Raw genomic sequence first — 14,435 nt, 5'->3', positions numbered from 1 at the left:
ATGCTATAAATGCGAGGAAATGTGAAACCAAATGGACCGTTTATTAAAATAGTAGTCACATGATGTAGCAACAATTTTGTTTATCACTTTTTTCCCTCCAATTTTGAGAAGGAATTCAGCAGGTGTTCGTAATTTCCAGCTATTTCGGAAATGAAATATACTATTTTGAAAAACAAAATCGTGTTAACAGATTTATTAAAGAATTGGAAAAACATATAAGCGAGCAAATAATCGATAAATGCAGTTTTTAAAAATTAAATGGAGATTATGTAGGTTTTGAAATTCAACTTTGGTCACATGAAGATTAACCGGTTTGTGGGTTTGTTAATAGATAAATTACTAATACAAGAGAAAAAGAGAGGAAGACACTTAAATTGAAATTCTTTTTTTTTTTCATTCAGTTCTCACAAGTCTAAAATGCCGGGAAATTAAATTATAATTAACATAATTATCTTTCATTGACAGTGATAATAATAAATGTTTTGAAGACTTAATTGCAGATACTTTATATTTTGTAAGAAGCATGGTTTTTAAACAAAGCATAAATTTCCTTTCAATTAAAACAATGAAGTACATTAAATATGAGATAATGAGATGTAACGCTGCATTTTCTTTACCATATATAAAAAAATTTATTTTGCAGATATTTTTCTATATATTACGTTTGGGTAATCAGCTAATTCTAACAAGAGCAAAGTTTAAGTTAATCCTTTCTAGGGCGGTGGGAAGTATGCTTCCCACCAAATTTATCAATCTTTGTATGAAATTATGTAGGCTGGCATAAGTTCTGACAATTTTTTTTTAGAAGGACAGAAACTTAGATGCTTTAGTTTTTTATCTTACACAAAATGGTGTGTCTTGATTTGTTACTTAATTATTTATTAATCAAATTAAATTTATATAATAAGCTAAATGAATCCCTTTTCTTATTCTAATTTCAAGCCTAAAAATATTTTAACATAATATGATTAGAAAAAAAAAATGTCCCTTTAAAGAGTTATCTTTAAACTATTAACTAATGGTTTATTGGGGATTTCAGGAAAAGACATTTCCAAATTATAATGATTAATTTATTTTATGAAACCAGACAAAGTGAATTTAATATTCGGTTTTTATTCAATGTGTAACACGTTGTTTGGACAAATTATTGTAACTATCAGCAAGATGACATAAATTTAGTCGTAATTGACTACCATTTTAAAGCATTAAACATTTCAATATGTAATTGCTACCACCATAAGTATAAATAAGTATAACCTTTTAAATACTTTCAAAATATTCCCCCTTCATAAAATCCGGTACAATATTTCCTAATAGCATCAAGAATGCAGGATACATTTCCTGCGGGCAATTAAAAGAGAAGAATATGTCCAGCAAAGCACGCGCGCTTTAAATTTTATGTTTGGGGTTTCTTACCTTACTGTGTGGATGGTCGCCAAGAGTTATCGGCTTTTATACAATATCTTGTGGAATATATTATATCATATATTCCACTTGCAAATGATTATGCATTCTCTTTGTTCATAAAGTTATATTTTTCTTTTTATCTCATTAGAAGTTTCCGAATATATGATATATATCCAAGTTCAATTGCTCTACCATATGCTAAAAAATTTCTTTTTTCTTCTTCTGTGAATACAATGGCACAGGAAGTTCTTTTAGTTGCATTTAAAATGTACAAAACTACTTTGATTCTTAAAATACTGGTTTCATGCATACTCCTTCATTAAAATAGTGGACAAAACCCTTATGATCCTTCTCATATTTTTCATTCTCTATCCATCCTTTTTTTTTTTTTTTTTTTTTTTTTTTGTAATGAATAAAATCTGTCTTCAGCTGATAGCCATCTATTTTCTTTTATTAATCCAACTGATAAATGCAAGTTAAACTATTCAGACAGTTTCAACCTATTTGTGTCATTAGCTTTAAAATTTTTACTGAAGGTGAATTGGACCAATATCAAATTATTTTTGGAAGTTAGCCTTTCTTCATGTTTTTGTAATGGAGACAATGGAAGTTGTTTTAAAAAGATATTCTGGAAGTTATTAAATTGCCTATGGAACAAATGAATTTGCAGATCGTTTATTCAGGGATTATGTTTAACTTTATTATTTATTCCAAATTGTGAATAATTTATTCGACTTAACATAAACAGTGTTATTCAATTGTAATTACCATTATTTTGAAACAATAAAAATTATCCTTCCATTCTATTTTTCAACAACATTTTATTGTATTTCCTCATAGAAATTATCTTTTCTTTTAATAATTTAGTCGAAATCTTAATTAGGTATATAAACTATATAAATTTTATAGGTTTTAAGGATTTTCTTCATCCTCCATAATTCTTTTTTACACAATACCCCAAAAATATTCACTACTCACTTGGTATTTATACACTCATCATTTGAATCAGTTAAAACAATATTAGTAGAGCACTTTTTAAGGAGCAAATGTTTTTCATTTTGTTAATGGTTTGGTTAACTAATACACATTAGTATATTACAATAATAAATTCTCATGAAGCAAATCACTTTTATTTCATGAATTATTATTTTAAAATCAAAATGAGAAGAATCTAAGCTTCCATAAATTGAGAAAAAGAAAATTTTCTTCAGAAAGTGTAAGTGTCGAATAAAATATGATTTAATATGATGCAAAAATTAGCAAATGATTTTATACAATATAATTGAAAATTCTATTGTACTAATTTAGAATAGACTAAGATTATTATATTAAATTTTAAAAAATAATTTTTCTTTTTTGAAATTAAAAATTACATTCCAAATTTTCTTTAAAAGTGTTTACTTCTGTACATTATTATAAAAGTAGAAGATTCAACATTTTGAACAAATTTATAAGAATGAGGGAAAACAGTTAAAATACCCAACATATAAGAATTTTTTAGTATGAGTTTTCTTTTAAAATGTTATTACACCAGCTGTATAATTAGAAAGAATTGATTGTATACCTTTTCAGATTTAGTTTAGCTATTTTCTATCAAAATTCTGATTTTGAGCCTCAATAGAGGAATTAAATTCTTATATGCATAAATAAATTTATTTAGCAATTACGAAACAAAAAAAAATTAGAATAAGAAATATATTGTTACGAATCTGTGATGCCGCTTCCCAGCATAGTTGGTTCCATAGGAGATCCCAGAGCTTGGCGACCATTTTTCGCCAAAATAGATTATACCCGAAACATCGAGAAATTTCCCGATCCGTCCAGTAGGGAACCGAGATACCCCTCGAACGTTCCTGATTGGTTGAGAGGCTTCTAGCCGCGCCTCCTGAGACCTATAAAAGGAAGGATCTGCAGCTGCCGGGGAGTCGTTGTGAATACAGTAGTCGTAGTCGGAAATGACAGAGAAGAGTAGTCGAAATCGACGGTGAAGAGCTGGACTTCCAGAGATTAGCGGAGCAGCGACGGAGTCAAGCTAGTGCTGAACTAAGCCGTGCGCTCTGTCTGCAGTAGAGTTTTGTTGTATGCTGCACGTCTCGGCTGAAGATAATAGTCTTCTGTGCTGTATATAGTTGTCGTCCTTGTGCTGTCCTGTGTGTCTTCGTGTAAATAAACGTCGTTGTTTTATATTCTACTGCCGTCTGCTGATTGAGCGTTCTTCACACCATATAACTTCCACTATCCAAACGAACCCGGAAATTTCGTAACAATATGTATTAAAAAAAGCACTTTTTAAAATCATGTAATATTAATTAACTTATGCATGTATTGACTTATAATTCAATATAAATCTTGTTTTAACAAATTAAATATTGAATATTTTGGTGATTAAAATATTGAATATTATTAAAATATTGAATATTTTGATGATTCCTTAGAAGATGTTTGGTTATCATACTTTCTTAACAGAGAATAAGTCATATTTTATCAAAAACATAACAAAAATCATATATACAGCAAAAATAATTCATATATATATATATATATCTTTACAATACATATTTTTACATATATGAATTATTCGATTTTAAAACAAATATTTAAGTGTGTATCATGCACATTATCAACATTAATAAAAGAACAATTTAAAATAACTCTGGTTTTATAATATATTTTTTCAACAAGGCAATTTTTTTTAAAAAGGTTAAAACTACAAGAAAGAAGTTATAGATTTTTATAATTGAACACAAAAATATAAATGTTTTATTTCTAATACAAATGCTAGCAAATAACAAATTCAAAGCATTCATGCAGTTATAAAAATGTTTTAAATGCTCTATAACACTAATTTATTACTTAATTAGGTAAAAAAGCAGAATATAATTCACCACATTTTACAAATTTCAGCTATTTTTTCAAAACTTTTAGCTCTATACATTAAAAAAATTATGAACATTAAAATTAATATTTAATTGTATAAAAAATTAAAATACTTCCAAATGAATACAGCCAAATTGCAAGAAATAAAAATAAAACAACATCGAATTTGTATTCCAAATAAAACATCCTTTTTAGCTTACATTAAGAATTTCAATGAGTCTTGTAAGTTCGATGGAAACATTAAATTTCATTTAACTTTAGCGGTATGGGATGCGTGAGGATAGAACCTGGGACCTTATGGTTCACAGTCCACTAACATGACCATGATACCAAAACAATTGCTCGGGTAGCAGCGCTGTTAACTGGCTTATATGCTATTCACCACCAGACTCCCTCCAGTGAGTCGGAGGTGAGACGAACGATATGGCTGTTGAGTGGTGATGTATTGAGCTGTTGTCTAATGAACCTGTACCCAGTTGAGTAGTGAGTGGGTGAGTGGTTGCTGCATTAAGTGAGTCTGACGACTTTGGTTTTGCTGCGTCAAGTGAATGACGACTTTGGTTGCGGGTAGATGGCACCACAACAGCTGTATGAAGGTTGAAGGTTTATTGTCCGGGTCACCAATTTAGCGGCATGGGATGCGTGAGGATAGAACCGGGACCTTATGGTTCGCAGTCCAGTAACATGACCATGATACCAAAATAATTGCTCGGGTAGCAGGGCTGTTAACTGGCTTATATGCTATTCACCACATAACAAATCAATGGAAGATAAAATTTAATTCTGAGTTAACACATTAGTTTTTTGCCATTTAATTAATTATAAATAGAATGCGCTCATGAAAAATTCAGCTTTTCCAAGCTCTCACTGTTCTCCCCCAGTCAACATTCATTTCTAGTCAAAAATTAAATTCATAAAACGTAATTACGGGCAAATATAAATAAATCATATCACGGTATTATCCTTTTATTAAGAAAGATCGTGCATAAATAGGGTTTACTTTCTTCGTAGATACTTCCTAATCGACAGTTGTTCACACTATGCATTCCAAAAATGCGCTTCATTCTTAGCGTGTAAAGAAATTTTCACCTTTTGACGCAAGCATCTTTGCCCCATTTCCATCGCTATCGGAATGAAACTCGCCCTCTAAAGCTACTTTCACCCATCACTTCTAATGTTCCCCACCCCTTTGGATTTCTAGTGGAGAATGAAGGCCATTCGCAAACGAGTCTCATCCCGGGTGCCCCTCTTGCTCAAACGCTTCTACCTATGAAAAGTACGGTTTGATGGATTCGCCCATCCCATAGGGATAAATGTTGCAATTGAGACTCAAGTCGAAAACGAAAGGTAAACAAGTTTGTGGCATGCGATCCGTCTACGAAACAAATGTGTGAACTACATTTAAAGATCATCTGATAATTTTCAATTAATATGTTGATAACGCAAACGCGAGTAATTTGATAACGCGAGAAATTTTTTACTGTTACTTTATATTGTTGCTGTTAACAAAAATTTTTATTTTTTTTCATGTGAAATCTTGTTTAAACTAAAATGTACTAATTCATTTATAATATTTTTAAGTAGCAAAAACGAATTAAAGGCGTAATGGTATGTAACTCTTACTTTTTCTTTATGAATTTATATTTAAAATTTTATTAATTATTGTATATATTATATGCGTCGATATCCTTTTTATGAATTTCAAAAATTTCTTCTTAATTTAATTATCCATATGTGTTGTTTGATATGCTTCGATATTTAAAAAACGTTGCTGACATACCTCATGTTAAGAATGTTTGTCATGGAAATGTAGAAGGGATTTATTTCAATGTTATACAACAATTTTTTTTTTTATTTAGTGCACATATTTTTAATATTTAGCATAAATGAGCCTATATGCTGATGTCATCATGCGTCATGACATATGTTAAGTGAATATTTATTATAAATGATGATATAGGTACAAATGCATTCTAAATTTGGGGTCATTTTCTAACTAGATATGAGATACATTTTAGCAAAATAAACATATATATAGAATTTTAAAACTACAAATAAATGAAACATTGTTTTGCTTTTGTATTTTTTACTAGAAACATATAATGATGACTATTCTTATTTGCTTATTATTTTAATTTTTTTAAGAAGAGAAATTCTTTGTGAATTTTAAGTTATCTTGCATAAGATCTGTACTTATGTATGTCCAAGCTCTCTCATTTAAATATTGTTATTTGTAACGTAACTAAGATTATTTATTTTAATCAATGATGATTGCAAGGACTGACTTTTCCCTTATGTAAATTTTTTCTAATTATTTTTCCTCTTATTTTATAATGCTCTTTAAGAAAAAAAAAGAGAACTATATATAAAAGTGATAAAAAATAGCACTTTTTAAATTTCTTTTCCATCATTTCATTTTCAATTTATCAAGTTTCAATGTAAAAATTTGGAATTTTTCCAAATCTTCACATTTAAATTTCTCTTGAAAAGAGACTTTTTCTTTTGTGACCTTTTTAATATTATTTATCAGGTAAAAAAAAATTTTTTTTTGTTAATATTGATTTGTTAAATTTGCTGATTTTATTCTTTTGTAAGACATCAAAGAATTGGCTCCTTACCTCCATTGTGTACTTCTTACATTGTGTACTTATTTAGAGTTGTGTTATGAAATGTGATTGAAATCTTCACATCATAAATAAATGTAATATCATTGAGTAAATAAAGATGTAAACTTACAAACCATGTTTGTATTCTCTCTTTTTTGCCATGAATGTAAGTGACAACAAAATATAATTGCTTTCTTTGAATAAAACTAGCATTCATTGAGTAATTTTGAGGACAAAATCTATTTCTATGAGGGATTCCTTTATCTTGAAATAATTTTATGGCACTTTATTCATTATTTGTCTTGCTATCTTTAAATAATATTAGATTTCAATTACTTTTTGCTTCTTTTTATTGTATTTTTTTCAAGTTAAATGTCACAAGTGTTCTATAGCAAGGTTTCTATTGATTGCGAAATAACTTTTTTGCTATAGAGCTGAGAGGCTCTAAATAGTTGTTTCAATAAACCAATATTAAAAGCATGAAAATCTTTATCTGCAAAATTAAGATAAGAAAACAACCAATTCAATTGCATTTAAAGCATTAGAAATATTTTTCATTGCAAATGTAAATATATGAATGGCAATGTTCTTTGCAGAATTTGCTGCTATTATGGTATTTTGATTTAAATGACTTTATTTTTTCAAACATTCAAGTTTTAATAGTACTGAGTTCCAAAAAATAAAAATGATACTGACAAGACATCTTTGTCCTTAGCAAATAAAGGAGTTTGAAGAATGTAACGTTTTTTATTATTTTACTTTAGCAGTTGAATTTTGATTTCTTTTGAACAATACTTAATGTATTTCTAGTTTTTTAAATGTGTCTTGAGAACTTGAAAAATGCAGTTTTCCTAAACTTTTGAAAAATGTTCCAGCACAGTGTATTATTGAATTTCACTTTTGGAAATTATGGGGAGAGAAGGGATTATTATTCTTAGAACATTTACAATAATAATGCTGTTATAATAGTTTCATGATTGCTAGATGTTACCCAATGAGTTCCAATCTTGTACCTTGAAGTTCCATTGATCCATTTGCCTTTGAGATTATATATGGAGTCATTCCATGTGAAATGAAAAAAACAAATAAAAAACTTGTGGCAACTTTGCTATGGGTTTTTATGAAATTTGGTGTATAATTTGACTTTAGGCATATATGAGAATACCCAAGGTAATTTGGCTTAATGTTTGTTTCCTGTATAGCCTCTGACTAGGTCGGTGTACTGCTTGCATATTATTTATTTTAGTTGTTTCAAACAACTGAAAAGATAGCACTTTGAATTGTGTACGTATAATTGTTTAATGTTGTATTTTTAAAGCCCTGCAATTTATTAATTAGTTAATCCGAACAAAAATTTTTTAATGTTGTTATAAAGTTTGGAACGTGCATTATTAATTTATTTCAATTTTTTTAAATAATAAAATACTGAAAATATTTCATTTTCAAATCAAAAGGCATTTTTAATTTTTTCTCAAGTTTTAGGAAATTAATTAGCATTGTTGAAATTAATGTCTAATAAAGAGCTAAACGTCACAAAGAGATTACCTTACTTTTGAAGTTGCCTAGAAGAAAAAAAAAAAAAAATCTTTGATTTGTTATTTGATGCCATGAAAACTATAAAACCAAGCTCAGTAGTTAGTGAACGAGCCTGAATTGAAATATTGCCTGAAATTTTTAATTTCTGGTAATATTGTGTTTAAAATAAGAACAAGATTTAGCCATAGTTCAGTTGATATTTTATGTTTTCTAAATTAGTGAAAATAATACAAATATTATTCAAAATTTTTGTTTCAGTTTCTGTTGTTATGTGTAAGAAATATGTATATGTAATCCATAATTTATATATATATATATACTCACTTTGATATTAATTTTGTTTTTTGATATTTTAATTAAGAGAAAATATATTTCCATATTCTATTTTTTTTGACAAAAATTCAGAAATCATTTTTTCAAAAAGTTGGTTTTTGTACAACCCCTATCAGTGACAGTCCATGTGGAGTCATGAACTTTATAAGAAAATCATTTTTATCTAGTGAAATGTCAACATAAAAAGAAGGATACTGAAATTTGATTTAGGCTCACTATCAATGTTTTTTTTGTTTTTTTTAGAACTTTTTTTTTTTTTTTTTTTTGCTGATGACTGTGATAAATATGAAACAAGGATTTTATATGCATTTGGAAATGGGGATGTAGCAATGATAAGTACATGTCCCCAAAATAGTTGTTGGTATTTCATTAAATTGTGTTGAAACTTACTTTCAACTTCAGTAACATTTACTGGGGAACAAAAAAGAACTTAATATTCATTATCGAAGCTGTGGGGGAGAAAAGGTCTTTTGCAGTTATAATCTGATTATTGTAAGGTCTGTGTAAACTTGCTCTTGCTGCTAATCACTTGATAGGCCCTCCAATACTATCACATGAACATTTGCATGACTTATAGCAAAGAAGTGCCACTCTGTATTTAATTCAAAATCAAATTGATGTTGGCAAATTTCTTACAATTTTTACACTGAGCTGAAGAACCATTGCTAAAATAAATAAGTTTCTTTACCAAAGAAACATTTTCTTTTATAAAAGCAGTTTGGAAAGAAAATACTGTTATTGTATCATGTTTTTCGTGATGATGTGCATAGAGTGTGTCAAGAGCTGATTTTCACTTCTTTTTCCATAAACTACAGTTACTGCTTGGCTATTTTCTCAGTGGAAGCTTTTAATAGGATCCTGAACAATAAATGAGTAGTTTTCAGAATAATCAAAGAGAAACTATGCATCCTTTTTTAGGGTTGTTAAATTTCAGCTATATGGATTCTGACTTTGCAATAAAATGATATTTTGTTATGCTCAGCATACACCCTATAAATGAATCAAGAAATTCTTCAGTGGACTGAACTGGTAGATCCGTCAGTTGAAATCCAGTATTTGTAAATTATTTCATTTGCATTTTAGAAAGCCTCAAATTTTGCTATTTCATTGCAAAATGTTTCATTAAGATACTAAGGACCTTTTCCAAACATACATTTTTTTTTTTCTATACTACAAACATTTAGTTCCATTATTTTTAATAATGAGTGGTGAGGCTTAATTGAATGTAACATCAATTTCATATTTTGATGGAGTGGATATGTACATATAGAATGTATATATCATTATTTCTAGCTTATATAAAATCCAGTTTTGATCTGAGTTCATTGAATTTAATAAATCCAATTTTTATATTTCTATGTTGCTTTTTAAACTGGTTGTATACTTCTTGTAAGTTGTAGAGAATTGATCTTTTTTTTGTTTGTTTGTTTTTTGTTTTTGGTCATCTGTCCTTACATTAAAAAATCTTTTTTCCCAGGATGTAAGTGACTTATGTCATCTGACACATAAAAAGTCTGAATAACTAAAATATTTCTCTGACTGATTTTTGAACCTTGTCTTGCTGCAAGTTTTCCAAGGACATGAAATACTTTAAAAAATTTCTTGCTTTCCTCAGTAAATGAATTGTCATAAAATAAATTCAGTCTTTTTTTTCTTCTTTCAGTTATATTTTTCTTCTATTTTTTTTTTTTTTTTTTTCAAGACTTCCAACTTTTTGGAATCAGGATTAAAATGTGAATTTTGTCTATATGGGATGTTTTTTCTGCAAATTTGATCTTCAGTTTTTCTATTAAACTATACAAGAAGTCCTTATTCTGTAGGACTGCAGACCGATGTATATTTTCAATTTCAGTAAGTTTTACTTGTAAAGCAGTAGTCAAATTTTCTTTGCAGCTAAGACAATTTTCACTTTCTTTGACCATTATTAAAAGATCAAATGTTTTCTCAATAATTTTCTTTGACCATTGCTAAATTTGCTGATCTTTTTTAATTGGAGAGTTTCCCATTTATTTTAAATTGATGTTCAATTTATCTAAATGTTCCTTTTGAATACTTATTTCATAATCATAATCAGTTTAATTTTCATGTGAATTTTTTTATAAGGGCTTCGCATGTAGGGCAAATTTTTTTGTCTGGCAGTAACAATCCTAGCTTTTATTTATTTTTTGCAGTATCTAGTATTATTATCCTAAATTTTTTTTTTTTTTACTACCTTTTTATGTCTTTTAAAAGAATTGCAGCAAGTTTATTCAAACAATTAGGTATATTTCTACAGATTTTTTTGTTGCAAGGTGAAAACAAATTTTTTCAAACTTATTGTCTAATCTCAAATGTTAATTGAATTGAATATCGCTTGATGATGAAGCAATTTTTAGAAACTCTAAAACCAAACCTCAATATTGCCCTTCTCTAATAGTTTGTTTTTACAGGACATGGAAGTAAAAATAGAAATTGGCCATAGAGCACTCAAAAATATAAAGCCTACCAAAGAAGGCTATACTCATGACTGGACAGTATTTGTACAAGGTGCCAATGGTAATGAAATCAAATATATTGTGGAGAAAGTTATATTTCATTTACCTGACAGTTATCCAGATCCAAAAAGAAGTAAGTGCGAATATCTGATTTTCTTTTTTTTTTTCAATCTAATTATACATACATTCTATTATTCAGATCAACCATACATTTTGGAAGCCTTTGTTGCTTTATGGGTATCAATGGATTTAGGGATATATGGATTTTACAAACTGCATTCTATTTCCCTTACAAAAGTGAATCAACTTCAGTCTGTTGCATAATAGACAATATGTTTTTTATAGAAAAATGCAATCTGAGAAATCATTTTGCAAATTTAATGAGTATTTTAGAATTTATTTACTTATTAATCTACGAGGACTCTTGTAAGTATTTGAAAATAAAACAAAATATAAGAAATTACTGTATAGGTTGCTGGATTTCTCAAACTATGATATATGTACCAATAATATTTTTTTTATTGCATACACCAGATGCTACATTTTTTATGCAAAATTTATAAATGAATGTAAAATAGCTCTTCTATAGCATATTATTTTAATCTTTATTATTCAGATACATTTATACAAATAAATATTTTTCTCTTAGCACTGCAGCAGTTGTTTCCAAGCTAAATATTGATGTAAGTTATCACCATATAATGGAAAATATTTAAATTAAATAGTATCCAAATATTGCACAAGATCATGCCACATTAGTTCTGGTTTCAAGCAAAAAATACTGGCATCAGTTGTTGCCAAATTTTGGCAGCAGTATAATATAAATCATAGCCAGACATAATTGCGAAATATTGGCATTGGACTTGGTTGCAGTATCAATAGTGCTGAGCTAAGGAAAAAGATCCATTTCTCAATGTCTTTCAACACATGGAAACACATCTTTGTGAAACTGGATTTTTTTTTTTTTTTTTTTTTTTTTTTTGTCATGCTGTTGATTAAAAATAAATAAGGATATTGTTGTAACTTGAAAATGATGAATACTTAATATTAATGAAAACCTGACAAAGCTTCATTCAAAGAGGAATGTTTGTTGCATTAAACCTCTTAATTATAATTTTAATTATTATTATTATGGATTATTAAATAGCTACTTTTTTATTATAATGTAAAAGAATTTGCTTGCAAATATATTTGAATAATATAAATTTTAAATTTTTTAGTTTTTGATTATAAACCCTCCATTTAGGAAACATAGATTTTTATTAATGCAATACAAAATTTCAAAAAAATGTGAAATCCCTTGTATTTATAAAATAAACATTTTACTATCAACTGGTAAAAATGCATAGGAATACAAGACTTTAAAACTGAATTGATTGAAAAGATTTGCACAGCCCGTTATTGCATATTTAAAAAACAAGCAAACATAAAAAACATTGATTATCAAAATTTAATGTGATTAAAATTAGTTTATTGATTTTAATTTTTAAATATACAAATATTAAGAGGAGTTCTTTTACATCTGTTTAATTTTTTTTTTTGGGGGGGGGAGGGTAAAAACTGTTATGCTTTTAATAATGTTATATATCTTAGTTGGAGAAACTTTGCTTTAGGATATTTTTAATGAGCCATTGAGAAAGAGTATGTCAAGTTTTACCTGAAGTGATAGAGAAACAAGCATATATTACTTTGCTGTATATGTGTGTTTATTGTTTTATTAAATTCTTATTTCAGTCAAGGAAAAGCCCCCTTTTATTCTATCAGAATCTACCTCTCAGAATGTTTCCATTGAGATTGAAGTGTATTTCTGCAAAGAGGCAAAACTCAAGAAAGTGAACTACATTTATGACATTTGCATTAATGATGACGAAGTAAATGCTTTATGGACAAAAAATCTCATGTTTCCAAATCCTAGTAAAGAGTTTGAGAAAAAACTTCTTCTTGCTGGAGGAGTAAGTATAAGATACAAAATTCTCATTAATTTGTTCTCTTTTAAATGAAGATTAAGCAATAAGACTAGAATGCTGTATAAACTGAAAAAACTTTACAGGTTACACTATTGAAGCTAGAGCTACCAAGTTTGGTGCATAATTAGTGCTTAAACTCTGGTGCTCATTAAATTTTGCATTTTTAAAATTTTAAAAACTAAAAGTTTAGTTTTAAATAAATAAAAAGATTCAAAATAATAAATAATAAAAAGATTCAAAATTTTTGCATTTTCTGTCAATTAATGCCTAGCATACTGTCATATATAAATCATTTTTATGTTGCTTTAAAAATTTGAAAAATAAGCCATTCACTAATTTTTTCTCTTACTTTAATAAAATTTTTAAAGTATAGTTTTACAGCAATAATATTTGTTGCATTAGTAATTGGTTTAAATTCATGTGCATTGTCATAATTTCTCTCTCTCTCTCTCTATATATATAATTGAATATTCATTTGTTTATTATAACCTTATTCAGTTCCACAACCTTTGACAGAATCAAACAAATTTTGGCAGCCATGCCAATTAGCATCTAGAAAAGATTTACTGCGTTATTAAAATTTTACTATTGTGTCCGCCAAAGGGAATGAAGGGTGGGGCGTGAGAGAGCAGAATGATTTTATAGTTTTCTACTATAATTTCTGAACAAATTTTGGCACCACAAATTTTGTACTTTCTTACAATTTAAAAAATCATCTTTATAGTACCATCGATTTCATTGTTGTACAACTACTTCTTAAATTTTGATCAATTTTCAGAACTAATTTAAACACTATATTTATAACAATGCTTTTTTCCACCCATTGAAATTTTAAACCTATTTTACCGTAACATCTCTTGCTTGCATGTTTTTACCAATGTTAAGACGTTTTTCCCCCTTCTGACATTTTCACATTTGGTTTTATTTCTGAGTATTTTGCAGTAATTTGTTATTAAATAGTATCACTTAAAATTACACAATCTCTTTTACTGTTTACCTTAATATTGTCATATAGAATTGTAATTTGGTGAAATATTGTATCCCATTTCATGTTCTCTGTTTGATCTCAATAAATAAGATTTTATTTCACATGATAAGTTCCTCTGTTTTTATTAAAGTAATATACATATCATAACTTCTCTTTCAAAATTTTATTATATTTTTCAATATACATTTTCTTTTTGCTTTGACAAATTTCAGTTTTTTTGTTAACTTTTTAACTTTATAGTCTCTAT

General features: G+C 27.8%; 1 protein-coding gene across 2 annotated transcripts in view; it reads left to right on the top strand.

The window, feature by feature from the left end:
- The first annotated feature begins 5,530 nt into the window (after nt 1–5,530).
- Nucleotides 5,531–14,435, top strand: part of LOC129957157 (uncharacterized) — a 40,454-nt gene continuing 31,549 nt past the window's right edge. The window contains exons 1-4 of one of the 2 annotated variants that reach the window (XM_056069333.1): nt 5,669–5,736; nt 5,869–5,892; nt 11,189–11,366; nt 12,968–13,185. In XM_056069333.1, coding sequence (XP_055925308.1) covers nt 5,716–5,736; nt 5,869–5,892; nt 11,189–11,366; nt 12,968–13,185 — 441 coding nt within the window. In that variant the 5' untranslated portion in view covers nt 5,669–5,715. Of the gene's footprint in view, nt 5,632–5,668; nt 5,737–5,868; nt 5,893–11,188; nt 11,367–12,967; nt 13,186–14,435 lie in introns of those variants that run through there. The other variant, XM_056069334.1, reaches the window with a different exon arrangement.

This window comes from Argiope bruennichi, chromosome 11, assembly GCF_947563725.1.
Source record: "Argiope bruennichi chromosome 11, qqArgBrue1.1, whole genome shotgun sequence".
Classification (NCBI taxonomy): Eukaryota; Metazoa; Arthropoda; class Arachnida; order Araneae; family Araneidae; genus Argiope; species Argiope bruennichi.
Note: the sequence above shows the minus strand (reverse complement) of the source record. Positions and strands in the feature narration are given on the sequence as shown.